The 24,357-nt window shown below is 47.6% G+C and overlaps 2 protein-coding genes across 3 annotated transcripts in view; one reads left to right on the top strand and one right to left on the bottom strand.

The window, feature by feature from the left end:
- LOC135526286 (putative methyltransferase NSUN7) overlaps positions 1-20,560 on the top strand; it is a 35,276-nt gene extending 14,716 nt beyond the window's left edge. The window contains exons 6-13 of one of the 2 annotated variants that reach the window (XM_064954534.1): positions 1,655-1,838; positions 2,681-2,912; positions 3,291-3,434; positions 5,511-5,612; positions 6,785-6,908; positions 7,456-7,576; positions 19,198-19,474; positions 19,654-20,560. In XM_064954534.1, coding sequence (XP_064810606.1) covers positions 1,655-1,838; positions 2,681-2,912; positions 3,291-3,434; positions 5,511-5,612; positions 6,785-6,908; positions 7,456-7,576; positions 19,198-19,474; positions 19,654-20,126 — 1,657 coding nt within the window. In that variant the 3' untranslated portion in view covers positions 20,127-20,560. The remainder of the gene's footprint in view (positions 1-1,654; positions 1,839-2,680; positions 2,913-3,290; positions 3,435-5,510; positions 5,613-6,784; positions 6,909-7,455; positions 7,577-19,197; positions 19,475-19,653) is intronic. The other variant, XM_064954535.1, reaches the window with a different exon arrangement.
- Positions 20,441-24,357, bottom strand: part of LOC135526287 (amyloid beta precursor protein binding family B member 2-like) — a 79,608-nt gene continuing 75,691 nt past the window's right edge. The window contains exon 14 of the mRNA XM_064954536.1: positions 20,441-23,239. Within this exon, the coding sequence (XP_064810608.1) occupies positions 23,066-23,239 (174 nt within the window). The 3' untranslated portion in view covers positions 20,441-23,065. The remainder of the gene's footprint in view (positions 23,240-24,357) is intronic.

Genomic DNA, 24,357 nt, shown 5'->3' with positions numbered 1-24,357 from the left:
ACAGAGTCCAGGAGGTACAGAGTCCAGGAGGTACAGAGAGGCAGACAGGCTCGTGGTCAAGGCAGGCAGAATGGTCAGGCAGGCGGGTACAGAGTCCAGGAGGTACAGAGTCCAGCAGGTACAGAGAAGCAGACAGGCTCGAGGTCAAGGCAGGCAGAATGGTCAGGCAGGCAGAATGGTCAGGCAGGCGGGTACAAAGTCCAGGAACGGGCAAGGGTCAAAATCGGGAAGACTAGAAAAAGGAGAAATGCAAAGAGCAGGAGAGCGGGAAAAACGCTGGTTGACTTGGAAACATGCAAGACGAACTGGCACAGAGAGACAGGAAACATGGGGATAAATACACTGGTACAGAGAGACAGGAAACACAGAGATAAATACACTGGTACAGAGAGACAGGAAACACGGGGATAAATACACTGGTACAGAGAGACAGGAAACACAGGGATAAATACACTGGTACAGAGAGACAGGAAACACAGGGATAAATACATTGGTACAGAGAGACAGGAAACACAGGGATATATACACTGGTACAGAGAGACAGGAAACACGGGGATAAATACACTGGTACAGAGAGACAGGAACACAGGGATAAATACACTGGTACAGAGAGACAGGAAACACAGGGATAAATACACTGGTACAGAGAGACAGGAAACACAGGGATAAATACACTGGTACAGAGAGACAGGAAACACGGGGATAAATACACTGGTACAGAGAGACAGGAAACACAGGGATAAATACACTGGTACAGAGAGACAGGAAACACAGGGATAAATACACTGGGGAAAATAAGCGACACCTGGAGGGGATGGAGACAATCACAGGGACAGGTGAAACAGATCAGGGCGTGACGTGTGTGTGTGTGTGTGTGTGTGTGTATATGAGTGAGTGCATGTGTGCTAAGGTGTGGAGAATCAGAGCAGGTGGTCAGTCCAGTTCAAGTGTTCAGCAGTCTGATGGTTTGGAGATAGAAACGGTCTCTGAACCTGTTGGTATCAGACCTCATGTTCCGATACTGTCTCTCTGACATTAAGGGAGAGAACAGCTTGTGGCTGGGTTGGTGCGTGGGATCCTTGATGATGCTGCATGCCTTCCTCAGGCACCTTTTCATCCTGGATGGGTGAGAGCACGGTCCCAGTGATGTACCGGGCTGTTTTCACCACCCGCTGGAGAGCCTTGAGGTTGTGGACGGAGCAATTCCAGTACCAGGCTGTGATGCAACCGGTCAGGACGCTCTCGATGGTGCAGCGGTAGTATCTGGAGAGGACCCGGGTGGCATGCCGAATTACTTCAGCCGCCTTAGGAAGTAGAGATGCTGTTGCGCCCTCTTGACAAGAGTGGTGGTGGTGTTGGTTCATGTCAAGTCTGAGAGGGTGTGTGTGAGTGTATGTCTGTTGCTGCAGTCAGCCTGATTTAGTGGTGTGTAAATCCCCTTGTAGTGGACAGATCCAATCAGCAACAAGCCCTGAGACTCTAAGGTTACCAGTGGTATGTGTGTGTGTGTGTGTGTGTGCGTGCGTGCACACACAGGAAATTACATTTTACTACCAGAGGTGACATCCGCGGTAGAAGCTTTTTAAAGGGCCATAGAGGGATTTGACATGCTATAATGACCCTCACATCCTGTCTCGTCTTCCCTCCCCCCCAGCCTTGAAGAGGTGTGCGGCGTCCTGAAGCGAGGGGGATTCTCTCAGGTGAATTCAGTCAGGCAGTTGGAAGGGCAGTCCTTCTGTCAGGACCCCCACTGTGTGGACGTGTTGGTGTTCCCCCCCCAGCTCAAAGCTGACCTGTACCGCACCAAGCTGCTCAGCGACAACAAGCTCATCATACAGGTACTGCTGCAAGACTGCCTGGGAGATGGCACCTATTCCCTGTATAGTGCACTACATGTGACCAGGATAGGGTGCCATTTCAGACACACCCCTGGGCTTCGTTCTAAGCCAACAATTGAACAAAACAACGAAAGAAACATGGCTCTATTGTACGTCAGCTTGCATCCATAAATCAAAGTCAACTTTTCGATGCAAATTCTTCCCCATCCATTGTGAATACGGAGTATCCAAAGCCCATTTTGTGCCAGTCTATGAAACCCTCCTCCTTGTTTCTGGGAGAGTATTCTAATGACTAATTTTATGGCTGCGGAGCTATAAGCTTGTCATTTTAATTTCTACTCCAATAAAGTCAAGCTGCTGCCTGCCACAGCTTCTCTGAGCGTCATGCCACACAAGCACAGTGAAATGTGATTACAAAGCCAAATTCAATTAAGCATTCAATACCACTGCTAAATTAATCACTTCCCCTCTCTCCTCGTCTTCCTCTCACTCCCCCTCTTCTCCCTTTCTCCGTGTCCTTGCTCTTGCCTTCCTCTCTTTCTTTTTTTCGTACAAAGACCGTGATATGGACACTAACTAAAGGAAGTCAAATTAGCTGGCTCTGTTATGCTATGTTCAGCACTGTCTCTAGAGGGTGGGGTTCTGCTGGTTGAAGGACATCTCCATTAATCTCTCTGTCTGCTTGCACACATTATTCTCTCTCTCTCTCTCTCTCTCTCTCTCTCCTTTGTGGAAAAAGGCTGTACTCAAGTTGTAACCCTACCTCTCTCTTTCCTTCTCTCCCTCCCCTTCTGCCCCCCTCCCGTCTCCACCTCTAACCCCTCTCACCCACCCTTCTCTAGGATAAATGCTGTAGCGTCGGTCCCTGTGTGGTGCGCTCTCTGTTGCTCCCAGACGGGGACGTCCTGATGGCTGGCTCCTCCTCCGGCCTTACCATGTCACACACCGCCTCCCTGGTCACCCACGGCAACGCCCATGGCAACAGCCAGTCGAAAGTGTTCGCCTGTGTTGGCGACCGCCCACCCGCCCAGAGGGAGGAGCTACAGGAGGTCCTTGCCAATATGGCCTGCAAGAGTACGTGGGATCCGTCTGTGTGTGTGTGCGTGTGTGTGTGTGTGTGTGTGTGTGTGTAAGTCAACAGTCGCTAGCTACTTTCCATTTAAGCGTGTACTGTTGGCACGATATGGTTGTGGTCCTCTGTAGCTCAGTGGGTAGAGAATGATGCTTAGAACGGCAGAATTGTTGGGCAGAGTTTTCTGGGACCACCCTTACGTAAAATGTGTGCCTGCTTTAAGTAAGTCGCTTTGGATAAGAGACACGTCTGGTAAATAGGTATGTATTACTATTGTGGTTGTGTCCTTGGGAGAAATGTTACTGAGTCCCAGTGTGGGTTGGTTCATGCTACAGACTTACTGTATATGTGTGTCTGAGTGTTTGAGTTTGTCTGGTCAGACGTGAAGCTGATCCCTATGAGTTTCCTGTCTCTGGACCCATGTGACCTGAGACTCCAGCGGGTCCGGGTCATCCTGCTGACCCCCCAGTGCTCCGTGTCTGCAGTCAGCAACCCTGTTGAGTTCATACTGCAGGAGAACGGAGGTACTGCTTCGCATACCCCAACACACTACACCCCATATACCCTGCATATTACCACGTATATACCCTCCATATTACCAACCATCTACTATCCATATTACACCCCTATACCCTCCATATTACCACAGCTATACCCTCCGTTTTACCACCACTGTACCCTACATATTACACCACTATACCCTCCATATTACACCCCTATACCCTCCATATTACACCCCTATACCCTCCATATTACACCCCTATACCCTCCATATTACCACCTATATACCCTCCATATTACACCCCTATACCCTCCATATTACACCCTTATACCCTCCATATTACACCCCTATACCCTCCATATTACCACCACTATACCCTCCATATTACCACCTATAGTGAGGGAAAATAGTACTTGATCCCCTGCTGAGTTTGTACGTTTTCCCATTGACAAAGAAATGATCAGTCTATAATTTTAATGGTAGGTTTATTTGAACAGTGAGAGACAGAATAACAACAACAAAAATCCAGAAAAACGCATGTTAAAAATGATATAAATTGATTTGCATTTTCGTGAGGGAAATAATTATTTGACCCCTCAGCAAAACATGACTTAGTACTTGGTGGCAAAACCCTTGTTGGCAATCACAGAGGTCAGACATTTCTTGTAGTTGGCCACCAGGTATGCACACATCTCAGGAGGGATTTTGTCCCACTCCTCTGCAGATCTTCTCCAAGTCATTAAGGTTTCAAGGCTGACGTTTGGCAATTAAGGGCAATTATGGGATTAAGGTCTGGAGACTGGCAAGGCCACTCCTGGACCTTAATGTGCTTCCTCTTGAGCATCTCCTTTGTTGCCTTGGCCATGTGTTTTGGGTCATTGTCATGCGGGAATAACCATCCACAACCCATTTTCAATGCCCTGGCTGAGGGAAGGAGGTTCTCACCCAAGATTTGACGGTACATGGCCCCGTCCATCGTCCCTTTGATGCGGTGAAGTTGTCCTGTCCCCTTAGCAGAAAAAAACCCCCAAAGCATAATGTTTCCACCTCCATGTTTGACGGTGGGGATGGTGTTCTTGGGGTCATAGGCAGCATTCCCCCTCCTCCAAACACGGCTCCATTTTGGTCTCATCTGACCACAACACATTCACCCAGTTGTCCTCTGAATCATTCAGATGTTCATTGGCAAACTTCAGACGGGCATGGATATGTGCTTTCTTGAGCAGGGGGACCTTGCGGGCGCTGCAGGATTTCAGTCCTTCACGGCGTAGTGTGTTACCAATTGTTTTCTTGGTGACTATGGTCCCAGCTGCCTTGAGATCATTGACAAGATCCTCCCATGTAGTTCTGGGCTGATTCCTCACCGTTCTCATGATCATTGCAACTCCACAAGGTGAGATCTTGCATGGAGCCCCAGGCCGAGGGAGATTGACAGTTCTTTTGTGTTTCTTCCATTTGCGAATAATCGCACCAGCTGTTGTCACTTTCTCACCAAGCTGCTTGGCGATGGTCTTGTAGCCCATTCCAGCCTTGTGTAGGTCTACAATCTTGTCCCTGACATCCTTGGAGAACTCTTTGGTCTTGGCCATGGTGGAGAGTTTTGGATCTGATTGATTGATTGCTTCTGTGGACAGGTGTCTTTTATACAGGTAACAAGCTGAGGTTAGGAGCACTCCCTTTAAGTGTGTGCTCCTAATCTCAGCTCGTTACCTGTATAAAAGACACCTGGCAGCCAGAAATCTTTCTGATTGAGAGGGGGTCAAATACTTATTTCCCTCATTAAAATGCAAAACATGCGTTTTTCTGGATTTTTGTTGTTGTTATTCTGTCTCGCACTGTTCAAATAAACCTACCATTAAAATTATAGACAGATAATTTCTTTGTCAGTGGGCAAACGTACAAAATCAGCAGGGGATCAAATACTTTTCCCCCTCACTGTATATACTCCTATACCTCAAATCATACCCTCAACCCTGTTGAGTTCATTACTGTAGGAGAACGGAGGTACAGTTTACCCTTGAATTGGCTTCTGCTTAATCCAAAATCAACCCAAATTAGATTACAGATGAGCAGAAGTGTAAAGACATCTCGGTTTCAGACACAGACCTGCTCCAGGACCTGTCCCAGGGTTCCATAGCCCAGACCAAGCTGGACACACTGGTGGCCCAGCAGAAGAGAGACATCATCCATGCCCTGAAGTGTGAGTGTGAGAACGTAGAGAGAGAGAGAGAGAGAGACAGTGTTTACGTGTGTGTGTACACACACACACACACCCCTCTTTCACAAATGATCTAATCTCATCTGCAATTAGAGCTGAGTTCCCCTCTGAGAGGCTCTAAGTCTTAATTAGAAATGCTAGTGTTTCCTGGTCTGGTCAGCATGACTACTGTTAGCTACAAAACAACGACTCAGTAACCTTCCCATGCTGTGCACTTTTCCTCATACAGACACAGGGCTGGTCTAAAGAGACAGGTTGAAGAAACACAGCAAACCCAACCAGTTATTCATGTCTTATTGTATGAACTCCGTGTGGGCTGGATCATGTTAATCTAGTGTGTGTGTGTGTGTGTGTGTGTGTGTGTGTGTGTGTGTGTGTGTGTGTGTGTGTGTGTGTGTGTGTGTGTGTGTGTGTGTGTGTGTGTGTGTGTGTGTGTGTGTGTGTGTGACGGAAACCCATCTTCTCTAATCACACGGTCATTGATCGGGCTCAAATGGTTTTGCCAGCAGCGGCAGATCCTCTGTAACGGGCCGTTAATGAATGGCAGATGGCTATCGACCCACCCGTTGGCACGGTGACTGGCGGTGCTGCATCTCTTTTGATGTTTACAAGTATTTTCTTATTGGATATTGTAACAGCACACATCTGTTGTGTTTATTACCATAGGTCAAATATTTGGTCTCATTAACTAAGTCTATTGTTCTCACTTAGCAGAAATCAGCTTGGGGGGGGGGGGGTGGGAATCTAAGCAACCAAAGAAATGGTTGGCTGGAATCAGCAGCTGGTGCAAGGCAACAGGGGAATGAAATGAGAAATGTTTCATATACGTGAACTGTTTAAAGAAAAATAACATTTATACATGCTCTGCTTCAAAGCCCCTTAGTGAGGATTTGTGTGCAGTGGAATGTGAAAAACAATTGTCGGCTTAGCTGTCTTTGCCATCATCCGCTGTGCTTCGTTGGAGATATATTCATTGATGTTCATTCGTGGTTGTGCTTTGAGTGTGAACATGTTTCATTTGCATGTTGAATATGTTATTTTATGTGTGTGTGTTGATATGCCTTGTGGGGCTGTGTGCTAATACTGTAGGTGTGTGTTTATTTAACGTGAGTGTGTGTTTGCATGTGTCTGTGTGTTTGCACGTTTGTGTCCAGTCCCCAAGGTGCAGGTGGTGGTGTACTCTACCTGCTCCTTGTACCCTGAGGAGAATGAAGAGGTGGTGAGGGGAGCTCTGGAACAGGCTGGGCCTACTGAGGGACCCAAACTACAAGCCTTCAGGTTAGTCTCTTTCTTTCTCTCTCTGTCTCTCTCTCTATGTCTCTCTCTGTCTCTCTCTCTCTCTCTCTCTCTCTCTGTGTTTCTTTTTCGCTCTCTTCCTCCCCCTCTCAACCCCACTCCCCCCTTTCCCCCCTTCTCTGTCTCTCTATCTCTCTCTGTCTCTCTCTCCCTCTCTATGGCTCACCTCCCTCTCAAACTTTAGCACCCCAGGTAGGACCTAAAGGCCTGCCATGAGAGATGAAATCATTATCAGCTCCAAAACAAAGAAACTCTTTCCTCGTTATCTCGTGGGTAGTTTTCCCTGTGTGGATATTGTTCTTGAAGTTAGACTATTTTACAACAGTTCTTCACAGCCCCAGGCTTAAACAGCTATACCTAAGAGTATTGGTAGGGATTGTATTGACTTGTGGCCTGTGAATTATTTATTAACTCTGTCTGTGCATTTATTAACTCTGTGCATTTATTAACTCTGTGTGTGTGTGTGTGTGTGCGCATGTATCCCTCGCTGCATGTGTTGTGTGTGTGACTGTGCGTGCGTGTTGTCCAGGCCGAGCTCTTCCTTACCCACATCTCTGGGCCGAGCTGAGGAGAGAGCAGGGTGTCCGTTCTTCAGACTTGATCCTTCAGATGAGACTAACGGCTGTTTCCTAGCTGTACTCACCAGAGAGGTGAGAGAGACACGGAGAGAGAGAGAGAGAGAGACCCCTGTTGTGATACAGTACTTGTAATTCACCAACCTTTCAAGATCACTTTCGCAGTCAAAAAGTAAGCCGAGATTTACTGCTTAGAAAAAAAACAAATACAAAAACATGACTTAAAAAATGTACGCCTATGTAACATGAACCTAATACAACCAGTTGTGTAGGAATGAGGTTAGTGCAGTAGGTCTAATACATTATCACAGCATATTGGCTATGCTTGGCCTGCCAGTACTGTTCTTCTCAGGCCATATTTTATTTAAAAAATTGGTAACAAAATAGATAAGTTGTCGTATCACTTGCGGGGCACAGCTGAGAATAAATGTAAATCATTTGCTAATAATTAGCTTTTTATTTGACTGGACTGATGGTACCTGCATCTGATGGACAGTCTCAGCGGGGGAGGCAGAAAGCAGTAGAGGGTCTGCCTCTCACAGCTCTCTCCTTTCCTCCGGTGAGACTGACCAGAGAGAGGGGACACCGTCACATTATTTCTGCCTCATGCACAAATTCATGTTGTTCCTATGACCAGAGAAAGTGAAATATTCCTCTATATTAAAATAAACACCTACGAGCTGCCAATAATACAAACTCAGGCGTATTGATACACTTGGCTACTCATTCATTGCAGCTGAAGCACGAGTGGAAGTAGGGAGAAGTAAAAGTTAGGTTTTGTAAAAGTGCTGAATAAAAACAGTGTTGACAGTGCTGAATAAAAACAGTGTTGGCAGTGATGAATAAAAACAGTGCTGAATAAAAACAGTGTTGACAGTGATGAATAAAAACAGTGCTGAATAAAAACAGTGTTGACAGTGATGAATAAAAACAGTGATGACAGTGCTGAGTAAAAACAGTGCTGACAGTGCTGAGTAAAAACATTGCTGAGTAAAAACATTGCTGAATAAAAACTGTGTTGACAGTGCTGAATAAAAACAGTGCTGAATAAAAACAGTGTTGACAGTGCTGAATAAAAACAGTGCTGAATAAAAACAGTGTTGACAGTGCTGAATAAAAACAGTGCTGAATAAAAACAGTGTTGACAGTGCTGAATAAAAACAGTGCTGAATAAAAACAGTGCTGAGTAAAAACAGTGCTGAATAAAACAGTGTTGACAGTGCTGAATAAAAACAGTGCTGAATAAAAACAGTGCTGACAGTGCTGAATAAAAACAGTGTTGACAGTGAAGAATAAAACAGTGTTGACAGTGAAGAATAAAACAGTGTTGACAGTGAAGAATAAAAACAGTGTTGACAGTGCTGAATAAAAACAGTGTTAACAGTACTGAATAAAACCAGTGCTGAATAAAACCAGTGCTGAATAAAAACAGTGCTGAATAAAACAGTGTTGACAGTGCTGAATAAAAACAGTGCTGAATAAAAACAGTGCTGACAGTGCTGAATAAAAACAGTGTTGACAGTGAAGAATAAAACAGTGTTGACAGTGAAGAATAAAAACAGTGTTGACAGTACTGAATAAAACCAGTGCTGAATAAAACCAGTGCTGAATAAAAACAGTGCTGAATAAAAACAGTGCTGAATAAAAACAGTGTTGACAGTACTGAATAAAACCAGTGCTGAATAAAAACAGTGTTGGCAGTACTGAATAAAACCAGTGCTGAATAAAAACAGTGCTCAATAAAAACAGTGCTGAATAAAAACAGTGTTGACAGTACTGAATAAAACCAGTGCTGAATAAAAACAGTGTTGGCAGTACTGAATAAAACCAGTACTGAATAAAAACAGTGCTGAATAAAAAAAGTGTTGACAGTACTGAATAAAACCAGTACTGAATAAAACCAGTGCTGAATAAAAACAGTGTTGGCAGTACTGAATAAATCCAGTGCTGAATAAAAACAGTGTTGGCAGTACTGAATAAAACCAGTACTGAATAAAACCAGTGCTGAATAAAAACAGTGCTGAATAAAAACAGTGATCAATAAAAACAGTGTTGGCAGTACTGAATAGAAACAGTGCAGAATAAAAACTGTGTTGACAGTGCAGAATAAAAACTGTGTTGACAGTGCAGAATAAAAACTGTGTTGACAGTGCAGAATAAAAACAGTGTTGACAGTGTCACGGTTTTCTATAGGTGAAAGAGTCTGACCAAAATGCTGCGTGGCTATTGTGATTCATATTTTAATAAAACAAGGAAAACACAAATCAATACGAAAACAACAAATGTAACACGAAACCCGAAACAGCCTATACTGGTGCAAACTAACACACGACAGAAACAAGGACATAAGGACAATCACCCACGAAACACTCAAAGAATATGGCTGCCTAAATATGGTTCCCAATCAGAGACAATGATAAACACCTGCCTCTGATTGAGAACCACTTCAGACAGCCATAGACTAAGCTAGAACACCCCACTAAGCTACAAACCCGATACCTATGAAAAAAACCCAAGACAAAACACACCACATACAAAAACCCATGTCACACCCTGGCCTGACCAAATAGATAAAGAAAACACAAAATACTAAGACCAGGGCGTGACAGACAGTGCAGAATAAAAACAGTGTTGACAGTGCAGAATAAAAACAGTGTTGACAGTGCAGAATAAAAACACTGTTGACAGTGCAGAATTAAAAACAGTGTTGACAATGCAGAATTAAAACAGGGTTGACAGTGCTGAATAAAATCTCACTCATAATAAACAGCAGCTCTTTGCTGTATTCTATGATGGTCTCTCCCTGGTCATGGTTTTAAAAATGATGAAATCTTTCGTAGACTAGTGTGCTGTGGGCTCGTTGAAGCTGTAGGAATTATGATTTGAGCTATCCGATTGGCCAGCGCGGTAGGCATTCTTGATGTAGCCACAGCTCTCCTGGGCCACCGGGTAGGCAGAGTTTGTTCCTTCAGACAACTTATATGACTCAAAATGGGCACAATTTGCCTACCTGGCACGCAGGACTTCTGAATCAAGTGCACCTACCGCCAACAGCCCAGAATGAATTTTAAAACATTAGAAAGGATCACAAGGCTTTATCGAAATGTCTGGTAATCGACTTGGAATGCCTTGGCGATCGACCGGTTGGTGACCACTGAGCTAGACTGTGTATTCCTCTCTGAGAAGACCCAATGTGCTGTTTGTCAAACAGTGTAACTATCCCACCACTATCATCAGCAGTATGCTACATCAGCAGTATGACCAGTGTCCTCAGCCATCTGAGCCACTGGGAGAAATGTATTTAGCTCACAACACATCCCTCTGCTCCTAGAATGCTTTGAGTGCACTGTTCCGAGCCTCTATAGACACAGGGAAAGTCCAGTCTCAGTGCTGAACACTTCGGGGTTGATTTTTATCGCTACTGTCTGTATACAAGGCTATACGTGTTTTGGCTGCAGACTTGTTTGTTTATGAGTAACCTCCCCGGGGGTCTTGATGTACTCCTCCCTCCTCCCCCTTACCCGATCCCCCGAGGAACACCCCCGTCCTCCACATACATTCATCTGGCCACAGAAATAGCACCACACAGCTGAGAGAGAGAGACAGAGAGAGGGAGGGGGGGAGAGGGAAAGAGAGAGCAAGGGGGGAGGAAGATGGAGAGAGAGACGGAGAAACATTGAGAGAGGTCTCTAAGAACGGATGCGACAATATGGAGGGAGGACATTTAGGGACCATTCAGACAGAGAAGAGTTAGGTTGAGAAAGGCAGCCTGCTTCATGTAAGAAAAATACACAGAAAAGAGAACGTGCTTGTCATCTCTTGTGAGTTTCTGAAGGAGTTTGGAGGTTTACAAAGTTTAGAACATTTTGGATGTTTTGACGGGTGGAAAGGAGGCTGAAGGGGAGAGGAGCGGAGATGAAGGGGAAGGGGGTGGAGAAGGAAGTGGAGAGGTGAGGTGAAGGGGAGAGGTGAGGGGAAGGGGAGAGGAGGTGAGGTGAAGGGGAGAGGTGAGGTGAGCTGAAGGGGAGAGGGGGTGAGGTGAAGGGGAGAGGTAAGGTGAAGGGGAGAGGGGGTGAGGTGAAGGGGAGAGGGGATGAGGTGAAGGTGGGATGAGGGGAAGGGGAGAGGAGGTGAGAGGTTAGGTGAAGGGGAGAGGAGAGGAGGTGAGGTGAAGGGGAGGGGGGGTGAGGTGAAGGTGAGATGAGGGGAAGGGGAGATGAGGTGAAGGTGAGATGAGGTGAAGGTGAGATGAGGTGAAGGGGAGAGGAGGTGAGGTGAAGGTGAGATGAGGGGAAGGGGAGAGGAGGTGAAGGGGAGAGGTAAGGTGAAGGGGAGAGGTTAGGTGAAAGTGAGATGAGGGGAAGGGGAGAGGAGGTGAGGTGAAGGGGAGAGGAGAGGAGGTGAAGGGGAGAGGGGGTGAGATGAAGGGGAGAGGAGGTGAGGTGAAGGGGAGAGGAGGTAAGGTGAGGGGGAGAGGAGGTGAGGTGGTGAGATGAAGGGGAGAGGAGGTGAAGGGGAGACGGGGTGGGGTGAAGGGGAGAGGAGGTGAGGTGAAGGGAGAGGAGGTGAGGTGATGGGGAGAGGAGGTGATGGGGAGAGGAGGTGAGGTGATGGGGAGAGGAGGTGAGGTGAAGGGGAGAGGAGGTGAGGTGAAGGGGAGAGGAGGTGAAGGGGAGAGGGGTGAGGTGAGGTGAAGGGGAGTGGAGGTGAGGGGGTGGGGTGAATGGGAGAGGAGGTGAGGTGAAGGGGAGAGGAGGTGAGGTGAAGGGGAGAGGAGGTGAGGTGAAGGGGAGAGGGGTGAGGTGATGGGGAGAGGAGGTGAGGTGAAGGGGTGAGGTGAAGGGGAGAGGAGGTGAGGTGAAGGGGAGAGGGGTGAGGTGATGGGGAGAGGAGGTGAGGTGAAGGGAGAGGAGGTGAGGTGATGGGGAGAGGAGGTGAAGGGGAGAGGGGTGAGGTGATGGGGAGAGGAGGTGAGGTGAAGGGGAGAGGAGGTGAGGTGAATGGGAGAGGGGTGAGGTGAAGGGGAGAGGGGTGAGGTGATGGGGAGAGGAGGTGAGGGGAAGGGGAGTGGAGGTGAGGGTTTGGGTGAATGCGAGGGGAGGTGAAGGGGAGATTAGGTGAAGGGGAGAGGAGGTGAGGTGAAGGGGAGAGGAGGTGAGGTGAAGGGGAGAGGGGTGAGGTGATGGGGAGAGGAGGTGAGGTGAAGGGGAGAGGAGGTGAAGGGGAGAGGGGTGAGGTGAGGTGAAGGGGAGTGGAGGTGAGGGGGTGGGGTGAATGGGAGAGGAGGTGAAGGGGAGAGGAGGTGAGGTGAAGGGGAGAGGAGGTGAGGTGAAGGGGAGAGGGGTGAGGTGATGGGGAGAGGAGGTGAGGTGAAGGGGTGAGGTGAAGGGGAGAGGAGGTGAGGTGAAGGGGAGAGGGGTGAGGTGATGGGGAGAGGAGGTGAGGTGAAGGGAGAGGAGGTGAGGTGATGGGGAGAGGAGGTGAAGGGGAGAGGAGGTGAGGTGAAGGGGAGAGGAGGTGAGGTGAATGGGAGAGGGGTGAGGTGAAGGGGAGAGGGGTGAGGTGATGGGGAGAGGAGGTGAGGGGAAGGGGAGTGGAGGTGAGGGTTTGGGTGAATGCGAGGGGAGGTGAAGGGGAGATTAGGTGAAGGGGAGAGGAGGTGAGGTGAAGGGGAGAGGAGGTGAGGTGAAGGGGAGAGGGGTGAGGTGATGGGGAGAGGAGGTGAGGTGATGGGGAGAGGAGGTGAGGTGAAGGGGAGAGGAGGTGAGGTGAAGGGGAGAGGAGGTGAGGTGAAGGGGAGAGGGGTGAGGTGAAGGGGAGAGGAGGTGAGGTGAAGGGGAGAGGAGGTGAGGTGAAGGGGAGAGGAGGTGAGGTGAAGGGGAGAGGAGGTGAGGTGAAGGGGAGAGGAGGTGAGGTGAAGGGGAGAGGGGTGAGGTGAAGGGTAGTGGAGGTGAGGGGTTGGGTGAATGCGAGGGGAGGTGAAGGGGAGGTTAGGTGAAGGGGAGAGGAGGTGAGGTGAAGGGGAGAGGAGGTGAGGTGAAGGGGAGAGGGGTGAGGTGATGGGGAGAGGAGGTGAGGTGAAGGGGAGAGGAGGTGAGGTGAAGGGGAGAGGAGGTGAGGTGAAGGGGAGAGGGGGTGAGGTGAAGGGGAGAGGAGGTGAGGTGAAGGGGAGAGGAGGTGAGGTGAAGGGGAGAGGAGGTGAGGTGAAGGGGAGAGGGGTGAGGTGAAGGGGCGAGGAGGTGAGGTGAAGGGGAGAGGAGGTGAGGTGAAGGGGAGAGGAGGTGAGGTGAAGGGGAGAGGAGGTGAGGTGAAGGGGAGAGGAGGTGAGGTGAAGGGGAGAGGAGGTGAGGTGAAGGGGAGAGGAGGTGAGGTGAAGGGGAGAGGAGGTGGGGTGAAGGGGAGAGGAGGTGAAGGGGAGAGGGGGTGGGGTGAAGGGGAGAGGAGAGGAGAGGAGGTGAGATGAAGGGGAGAGGAGGTGAAGGGGAGAGGGGTGGGGTGAAGGGGAGAGGAGGTGAGGTGAAGGGGAGAGGAGGTGAAGGGGAGAGGGGGTGGGGTGAAGGGGAGAGGGGGTGGTAGTGGGGTGAAGGACAGAGGAGGTGAGGTGAAGGGGAGAGTTAAGACAGTTTAATTGAGAGACAGGGAGTAAGCAGAAAGCTGACATCATGGCCTCTGTGTGCGTGACAGAGGGGAAGGCATAGCTGCAGTTGAGATCAGGTGAAACTGAGAGCAGAGAAGGTGACAGGTTCTAGGTCATACCTCTGAGAGAAGGAAGGAAAGAGGGGGAGCGAGAGGAGAGAGGGGGAGGATGGAGAGAACTGAAGGTTAGAAGAAGACTGAGTGTTGGGGCACAGAAATAGGCGGCAGGATTTCTTTCCATCTACTACCTGATAGAGTGCGGAGTGAGGGAAGAGGTAGAAGAAGGAGAGAAGAGAGTAAAAGAGACAGTGAGAAAGAGGAAGATCTGAAGGTGAAAAGATCAGCATTGAGGTCATGAAGACAGACATGTACAGCCTTGAAGGTAGAGCTGGAGAGGAGGAGGAGAGGAGAACGAAGGAAAGTATCAGAGGAAGCAGACAAGCCTGAGAAAAGGTGACCGGAACGAGAGGTTGAGAGGAGGAAGGAGGGAGATGAAAGAAGAGGGCTGCTATGGAGGAGAGACAGAGAGAGACATGGTACTGCCAGGAGGTTTTCATCCAGAGAACCCTATGGAAGAGAAAGTGTATGTTGATATCTGCTTACTTCAGTTCAATGCTGTCATCATTTTTGGGGGGAATTCAGCTCAATGCTGTCATATTTTCCCAGAGTAATATGGTGATTGACTTGGCTGTCTATGTTGATGTGAAAGAGTGGAGATGTCTTTCTCTCTCTGTTCTCCTCAGTCTCTTGTCTATTTTCTCTCTCTCCCTTTCCCTCAATGCTATTCCTGTCTTCTTATTTCACATCAATGTCAACCAAACTCTTTCTTTTTGTTTTACGGTCTCTCTCTCATGTAGTCTCTCATACAATGTCGATCTATCTCACACTAACCACTCTCACAGATTTCTTTCTCCCTCGTTCTCGCGTTTGCAGTTTCTCTCCATCCCACTCTCTCCTGTAGTTTCTCTCCTCTCTCTCTCTCTGTAGGTGGGTCTTAAGTGAGACTTCAGTCACCGCAGCTGAGCTGTGCTTTACTGGGCTTTAGATGCTAAGTGTGGTGCAGTGGAGAAATGATGATGGGGAAGCTACTTTCACAGAGCCACAGCCGCTGTACCGCTAGTCTAGCTTCCTGCCTGCCCACCTAGCTTGCAGCTTGGCTGCTTACGGAGCCGCGGTCGGCCAAACAGGCCCCTATAATCCAAATTCCCAAGCATGGCCACATTAAGGATATTTCTCCACATGATGAAACCTGCTCTACTCTACCGTTTACGACACACTGGGTTATCAAGCCATTTTCTCCCTCTCCCTCTCTCCCTCTCCCTCTCCTCTCTCTCTCTCTCTCTCTCTCTCTCTCTCTCTCTCTCTCTCTCTCTCGCCCTCTCTCTCTCGCTCCCTCTCTCTCGCCCTCTCTCTCTCTCTCTCTCTCTCTCGCCCTCTCTCTCTTTCTCTCTCTCTCTCTCGCCCTCTCTCTCTTTCTCTCTCTCTCTCTCGCCCTCTCTCTCTCTCTCTCTCGCTCTCTCGCTCTCTCAGGGTGCGACAGAGTTCTCTCTTTCTCTCCGTCCTTCACAGCGTCTGTTCATCCCCCCTGTCAGCCATCACATTTATACCTCCACAGACAGGGATGAAAAGATCATCAAATGGCTATAATAGCACCTCAAACGGGCTTCTTTCCACCCCTAATAAACTCAGCTAATCAAAAGTTATTGTGGCACTCTGAGAAGCGCCGTAAAAATAGCAATTAGATAAGTGTGGGAATGCAGTTTCACTGGGAGCGGGCGTCAGGTTGGACCCGGTGAAATCATTTTATGAGGTTTTCATACAAGAACAGCTAGGGACCATAAACTCAGTGTTGGGACTCAAATCAAATCAATTGTTGTTGGTCACATTTGTGGCTAGCAGATGTTAATGCGAGTGTAGCGAAATGCTTGTGCTTCTAGTTCCAACAGTGCCGTAATATCCAACAAGTAACCTAACAATTCCCCAACAACTACCTTATACACACAAATCGAAAGGGGTGAATGAGAATATGTACATGTAAGTATATGGATGAGCGATGGCCAAGCAGTATAGGCAAGGTGCAGTGGATGGTATAAAATACAGTATATACATGCGATATGAGTAATGTAAGATATGTAAACATTATTAAAGTGGCATTATTTAAAGTGACTAGTGATGTGTGATGTGTCTGGACTCCTGCAGTGGGACTGTCCACATCACAGATTTGCAGCGCTCTTTAAATGTCCCCATATCGAGAGACGGTTAGAGTCGTGTCATACACAGGCAGAATTTAGAATCACGTGCGTGTTTGTCTTAGCTTGTAAGTAGGCAAGTAGAATTGCACAGTAGAGGTGGGAGTTGATATTTTTCCTGGTTATCAGAGGTGCGGCGAGAATGGCATAACTGGGACAAACAGTTTGTGGTACGGTGAATGTACTTGTTTAGGACCTACACCACCATTCAAAAGTGTGGGTTCACTTAGAAATGTCCTTGTTTTTAAAATAACATCCAATTGATCAGTGTTGTAACGGTTTTCTTGAGGTGAAGGAGAGGCGGACCAAAACGCAGCGTGGTGGTTATTCATGGTTCTTTAATATAGACACTATACATGAATAAACTAACAAAACAAGAAATGTGAAAAAACCAAAACAGCCCTATCTGGTGCAAACACAGAGACCGGAACAATCACCCACCAAAACACAGTGAAACCCAGGCTACGTAAGTGTGATTCTCAATCAGAGACAACTAATGACACCTGCCTCTGATTGATGACCATACTAGGCCGAAACATAGAAATACCCAAATCATAGAAAAACAAACATAGACTGCCCACCCCAACTCACGCCCCGACCATACTAAATAATGACAAAACAAAGGAAATAAAGGTCAGAACGTGACAAGTGTAGGCATTGTTAATAATGTTGTAAATTACTTGTAGCTGGAAACGGCAGATTTTTTTTAATGGAATATCTACATAGGCGTACAGAGACCCATTATCAGCAACCATCACTTCTGTGTTCCAATGGCACGTTGTGTTAGCTAATCCAAGTTGATAATTTTAAAAGGCTAATTGATCATTAGAAAACTCTTTTGCAATTGTTAACACAGCTGAAAACTGTTGTTTTGATTAAAGAAGCAATAAAACTGGCCTACTTTAGACTAGTTGAGTATCTGGAGCATCAGCATTTGTGGGTTCGATTACAAGCTCAAAATGGCCAGAAACAAAGTAATTTCTTCTAAAACTCGTTAGTCTATTCTTGTTCTGAGAAATTGCCAAGAAACTGAAGATCTCGTTCAACGCTGTGTACTACTCCCTTCACAGAACAGCACAAACTGGCCCTAACCAGTTTGTGCTTTTCTTTCAAAAACAAGGCCATTTCTAAGTGACACCAAACTTTTGAATGGTAGAGTATGTTGTGTATGGTGGTGTTTGTGGTTTGTTGCTGCACACAAGTTTAACAGTGTGCCCAGGTAGAGAGGATGATTTAAGAGGCTTGAACAGAAGGGAGGGGGGATGGGGTGGATGTGAGATTTAAAGGGATGAGAAGGAGAGGGGAGAGGGAGGTAAAGGAGGAGAGGGGGAGGGAGAGAATATGTTGAATAATTCAGCGCCCCCTGTCTGTGTGAGTTAGCATCAACACAGTCTGTGCAACCCCAAAAGACCCTCCCGTACACATCTGCAAAACAACTCAAATGTACACACACACACACACACACACACACACACACACACACACACACACACACACACACACACACACACACACACACACACACACACACACACACACACACACACACACAAACACTCAAATACACCACACACCCTTCCTTTCTCTCAGTAAGTGTGAATTATTCAGTTGGTGGGGAGAGGAGAGCTGTGTGGGTTGGTGCTGTGACAGCAGGTGACCCTGCAGCAGGAAGAAAGGACATGGTGCCTCCCTCTCCTCTCTGCTCTCTTCTCTGCTCTGCTCTCTTCTCCTCTGCTCTGCTCTTGCTGTCTTCTCCTCTGCTCTCCTCTTGCTGTCTCCTCTCTTCTCCTCTGCTCTCTTCTCTGCTCTCTTTTCCTCTGCTCTCTTCTCCTCTCTTCTCTGCTTTGCTCTCCTCTTGCTATCTTCTCTGCTCTCCTGTCCTCTCTCTTCTCCTCTGCTCTCCTCTTGCTGTCTTGTCCTCTGCTCTCTTCTCCTCTGCTCTCCTCTTGCTCTCTACTCTGCTCTCCTCTGCTCTCCTCTCCTCTGCTTTCCTCTGCTTTGCTCTCCTCTCCTCTGCTCTCCTCTCCTCTCCTTTTGCTGCCTTCTCTCTTCTTGCTGTCTATCTCCTCTTGCAGAGCAGAGCAAAGGAGAAGATTGCAGAGAGGAGAGGGAGGCACCATGTCCTTTCTTCCTGCTTCAGGGTCACCTGCTGTCTCTCCTCTGTTCTTCTCTGCTCTGCTCTCTTCTCCTCTCCTCTGCTATTCTCAGCTCTCTTCTCTCCTCTCCACTGCTCTCTTCTCCGCTCTCTTCTCCTCTCCTCTCATCTGCTCTCTTCTCTCTTCTCCTCTCCTTTGCTCTCTTCTCCTCTCCTCTGCTCTTCTCTCCTCTCTTCTCCTCTCCTCCGCTCTCTTCTCCGCTCTCATCTCCTCTCATCCGCTCTCCTCTGCTCTCTTCACCTCTCCTCTGCTCTCCTCTCTTCTCTTCTCTTCTCCTCTCCTCTCCTCCACTCTCCTCTGCTCTATTCTCCTCTCCTCTGCTCTCCTCTCTTCTCTTCTCCTCTGCTCTCCTCTGCTCTCTTCTCCACTCTCCTCTCCTCTGCTCTCCTCTCTGCTCTCTTCTCTGCTCTATTCTCCTCTCCTCTCCTCTGCTCCTCTGCTCTCATCTCCGCTCTCTTCTCCTCTCTTCTCCTCTCTTCTCCTCTCTTCTCTGCTCTCCTCTCTGCTCTCATAAAACACTCATCTTTACATTGCATAGACTCTGTTCGCATTACAAAGTACTGTATATCCAACCTCTTTTGCCGTAAAATGATCACATGGTTTAAACTTGTTCCAGTATCTCCTCCTTACTCTCTCCATGTTCCTTTCCTGACAGCCCGACCTGGAAGAGATCGAGTCTGCACAGGAAGTGCTTGCCAGGGCAGCAGCCACGGGCCTATTGGATGGGATCGATTCCAACAATCCAACCAGGAAGGAGAGGCGTGGCCGACAGACCCACCAGGCACCAATCAGTCACGCCCGCTCAGCTTATACACGCCCACATGCCACCGCCAGCAGCCAATCCAGGGTCATGGAGTTCCTTAACCGTGAGACCAAGGGTAGTAGCTCCGCCACTATGGTGGGGTCGACCAATGGAGGTCTGTCGCAACGAGGTCAGTTCATTCACACACACAGTTTCACTCCTAACGCACGCATCCTCAACTGCTCTTTCTGTGTCGTACTAGTCCAAAGGCCCTCGAGCTATCTCAATCTCTCTTCTCCATCTCTTCCTTTCGCCTCATTCCTCTCGCACACTCCACCATCCCCCTCTTCCTCTTTCTCTGTCCTCTAGGTAAAGCCAAGCCTGCTCGCCGACGCCCTCCCAAGCCCTCCCTCTCCAACAGTACCTCCTACACCTCCCCTTACTCCGCCCCTAATCCCGCCTCCAGCATCTCCAGGAAGAATCAGACCTGCCTCATCAACACTGCAGCTGCATACAACCGCCACTCGCCTACCGCCACAGACCCCAACCCCCCTGCTGCCCCTCTCACCACAGCCCCCTTCACCCCCCTGGTCCACCCTGGCCCCCCTAAGGGACGTCAGGAGGTGCTGCGCCCCGTGGCCCTCACCCTGCCCCCAGTCCTGTTCCCTGGGTACTCCCCCCCGGCCAGACAGATACGGAACCTCCCTCAGACCCCCCAGAGGTCCAACCCCACCCTGCCTTACTACCAGTGGAAGACCTCACCCCCCCAGGTGCCCCTGATCAAGTCCTCTGGTAGTGTCAACGAAAAGCCTGTCGTCAAACACCCTCGCCCCTGGCTCTGACACGGCACACAGGACAATACTTCAGGCAAATACACCCTCAAATACTGAAGACAAAAAACACACTACATTACACTGAAATATAGAATACATGTTACACACACACATATATATATATATATGCAGATACACATATAAATACACACACACATACATATATATACACACATACATATATACACACACATGCAAGTTACATTCACACACAGTGTCCATAGTGCTGTCACTATTATAGTTTTAAAGCAAAAACAATAAAGCACCTTTAAAGTCATTTCACTTTAATACTTTTTGTATGTGTCATAAAATAAGTATGCCATAGTCTCAAGTATACAGTAATTGTATATTTTTACAGTAGTGCCAATTACCAAATATGTGATTTCATGACTTCAATGACTTGACCCATTACATGAGAAAATAAACCTGCACTTTCAAGACCTTCCCTTGTTTTGGTATTGCATTTATTTTCACAACAGATCACAATTACATGGTGTAGAGATGAGTGAAGAACAGAGCACATGAATCACACTATTTTCACGTATGTTTTTAACGTTGGAGTGGATTGCATTCACAGAGTTGAGTTAGAGTGTAGAGAGGTGTACCTGGGTCCTAAAGGAGACAGTGGGCGGTCAGCTCTCCATAGTTGGGTGAATGTGTGTGTGTGTTTGCAAGTGGGGACAGGTTTAGATAGTCTGGTAAAGTTAGACCTTTGTGCAGAGCACCTATCTCCATAATGACACCCTCCTCTGTAACCTCTCTCTCCAACGATGATCCATCTCTCTCTCTCCCCCCTCACATTTAGATTACAAACACATGAAATACCAACACCACCCCATTCCTCCCTCTCACCTCTCATCTCCAACCTGGGGTACAATCATTACTTTACAATAATTATAGTACAATCTGAGCACCCCTCCTCAAGGGAGACATTGGTTCAGTCTGTTATATGAGCCAGATGGGATGGAATACATTGGTTCCCATGTTCTGTACACTCCCTGTCTCTGTTAGGACATCATGGCTGTATAGTCCGTCACATGACACGTCTCTAATGGAGTCTGGTGCTCAAAGGTTGCCAGGTCGGGTAGAAGAGCTGGATGGCGGCGTTTGGTCAGTGGCCTTGTCCGTAGCGACCGGCTTTTACCATGTCAACGAGACAGACGTCTGTGTGTGTGTGTGTGTGTGTGTGTGTGTGTGTGTGTTGGAATGCTACTCAGTTTGGCACTGCGATGGGAACAGGGCTGCTCTCACTGTGTACAAGAAGTTTAAAAAGAAAAAGCGTAGATAAACAAACACACATTCAGCTTCCTGATGCAACAAAGCCAGCACTCAATGGGGATTGGTTATTTTTCTCAGGTATGTCCAGTGTGTCTCAGTATTAGTTTAAAGCCTGCGTCACAGGAAGCAATTTGGACGCAATTTAAATCGCATGCAACATCCAATCCTGTTATACATCACATCATGTTTTCATAAATGATTTGTTCTCCCTACAGTTTTCAGTCTTTCGCTTCGCACACGACTGGCTCACATTGACGACAATCCCAACGCTGTGTTTAGACACGTCAATAACCAAGGCATTCAAAACATGTGGCCCTTATCTTTCATCAGACGAGAAAGAATTCTTCAAATAAAAAAAAGATACACTTACTGTAGCAGTTTTATGCAGATCCATTCAGCTTTGGGTGCCTCCATCTGACTGAACTACACTTCCAGAGTTACGCTTACACACAGGTGTTTGGAGCACGCTAGATAGCTAATTAGCACAGGTGGTCGCCTCTTGTCTGTTTTCGTTAAACAAACGCAGTAACATGGAGATATGGCCGTGTTGGAACCCTAATCCTAACCCTAGCAAGGTGTGTATCAAATGAACCTTTTTGTTTTTGTTTTATGTATTATTTCTCGATGATATGAAAGATAAGGTCCATACGCCTCCAAAACTGTACCGCAAGCGACTTGTGTTAATGTTCAGATTGAGCATCGGGGCTCTTAACAAAACTCCCTTGTAGAGAAGACGCCTTCATCCAATAACTCTTATGTATAATGTAATGAGTCATGATCAAGGGCTATGTTTTACCAAGCTAACTAGCTAACTAAGCTCGCAACGAGCTAACCTAGCTAGCGCAGTTCATGTTGGCCAATTTCAGTTGAAACTGGACAGATAAAGGTCTCGGTTCACTTTTAAAATGACATTTATTGACTGCCAGAGCATGTACATAAACCATGACTAGACAATTTTTTTCTGACATTTGGCATGTCTCTTTTGTTGTGGTTTGCAGCAACACTTACAGCTGTGTTGACATGACAACTGGGTCAGAGTTCCGTACGGAATGATATGACGAGTCATGTAAAAAAAAAAAAAATCCTGCTCACTGATTGGACACTGCATACAGTCAGTTGCGTGAAATAGGATTCATTTCTATCTTGCTATGCAATGCAACTAAATTGCAGGCCCCCCAAAATTTGGGGTGGTGACACCCTGGGCAACACAGGTGCAACTTTGTTGCAAGCAACATAAATTGTATCCAGAATGCTTTGTGTGACACCGGCTTAATACTCCATACAGCTCAGTAGTAATAATACTCCACAAGACGAGGCAGTGCCCGGTGAGGACAGCTGTGGCCTGGCTAAAGTAGGCAAGTCTCGCTATGACACAGCAGAGTTCAAAGCTCAATGGAAAGTTCCACTAGTGACGACCCATCATTCTGCTGTCGCTTGGCCTTCCTCTTCTTCTTCTGCAGATTAGTTCACTTTTTATTATTTTGAGCAGATACACATTTCCAGATCCATTCCTCCTTTGGTCTGCCCAGTGGTGTTAAGTTAACATATATGTACATCGTTGGTTACCATGGCTGGTATTGGTTAGGAGTGGTTGTAGGTCGTAGTTGTGGCAACAGTGTGAGTGACAAAGCCAGGGGCTGTGGTAGGGGGTGTGGTCAGTGAGCTGTCCGTCATTGCTGAGGCAGTTCTGAGGGCGTTTTCTTCGTTTTCAGAGTGTCTATGAGAGACTGGACGCCACGCTTCACGCTGGTGGTCACCCGGCGCGTCACCGAGTCGGGGGGCGGGGAGGAGGAGCCAGCTCTCTGAGAGGGGGGGCGTGCCACCAGACACTTCTGATACCGCAGCTGAGGAAGAGGAGGAAGGGGGGCAGAGGAAAGTACATCAGAGTCTAACTCAACCACAACCACAACCCTAACACTAACTCTAGATTCATGTCCACGTCTTGGTTCAACCCTAACCATAGCCTCAACCACAACCCTAACACTAACTCTAGCTTCATGTCCACGTCTTGGTTCAACCCTAACACTAACTCTAGCTTCATGTCCACGTCTTGGTTCAACCCTAACACTAACTCTAGCTTCATGTCCACGTCTTGGTTCAACCCTAACCGTAGCCTCAACCACAACCCTAACACTAACTCTAGCTTCATGTCCACGTCTTGGTTCAACCCTAACCGTAGCCTCAACCACAACCCTAACACTAACTCTAGCTTCATGTCCACGTCTTGGTTCAACCCTAACACTAACTCTAGCTTCATGTCCACGTCTTGGTTCAACCCTAACACTAACTCTAGCTTCATGTCCACGTCTTGGTTCAACCCTAACCATAGCCTCAACCACAACCCTAACTCTAGCTTCATGTCCATGTCTTGGTTCAACCCTAACACTAACTCTAGCTTCATGTCCTCGTCTTGGTTCAACCCTAACACTAACTCTAGCTTCATGTCCACGTCTTGGTTCAACCCTAACACTAACTCTAGCTTCATGTCCACGTCTTGGTTCAACCCTAACACTAACTCTAGCTTCATGTCCACGTCTTGGTTCAACCCTAACCATAGCCTCAACCACAACCCTAACACTAACTCTAGCTTCATGTCCATGTCTTGGTTCAACCCTAACACTAACTCTAGCTTCATGTCCATGTCTTGGTTCAACCCTAACCATAGCCTCAACCACAACCCTAACACTAACTCTAGCTTCATGTCCACGTCTTGGTTCAACCCTAACACTAACTCTAGCTTCATGTCCACGTCTTGGTTCAACCCTAACCATAGCCTCAACCACAACCCTAACACTAACTCTAGCTTCATGTCCATGTCTTGGTTCAACCCTAACCATAGCCTCAACCACAACCCTAACACTAACTCTAGCTTCATGTCCACGTCTTGGTTCAACCCTAACACTAACTCTAGCTTCATGTCCACGTCTTGGTTCAACCCTAACCATAGCCTCAACCACAACCT

Source organism: Oncorhynchus masou, chromosome 32 (genome assembly GCF_036934945.1).
Source record: "Oncorhynchus masou masou isolate Uvic2021 chromosome 32, UVic_Omas_1.1, whole genome shotgun sequence".
NCBI classification, from domain to species: domain Eukaryota; kingdom Metazoa; phylum Chordata; class Actinopteri; order Salmoniformes; family Salmonidae; genus Oncorhynchus; species Oncorhynchus masou.
Note: the sequence above shows the minus strand (reverse complement) of the source record. Positions and strands in the feature narration are given on the sequence as shown.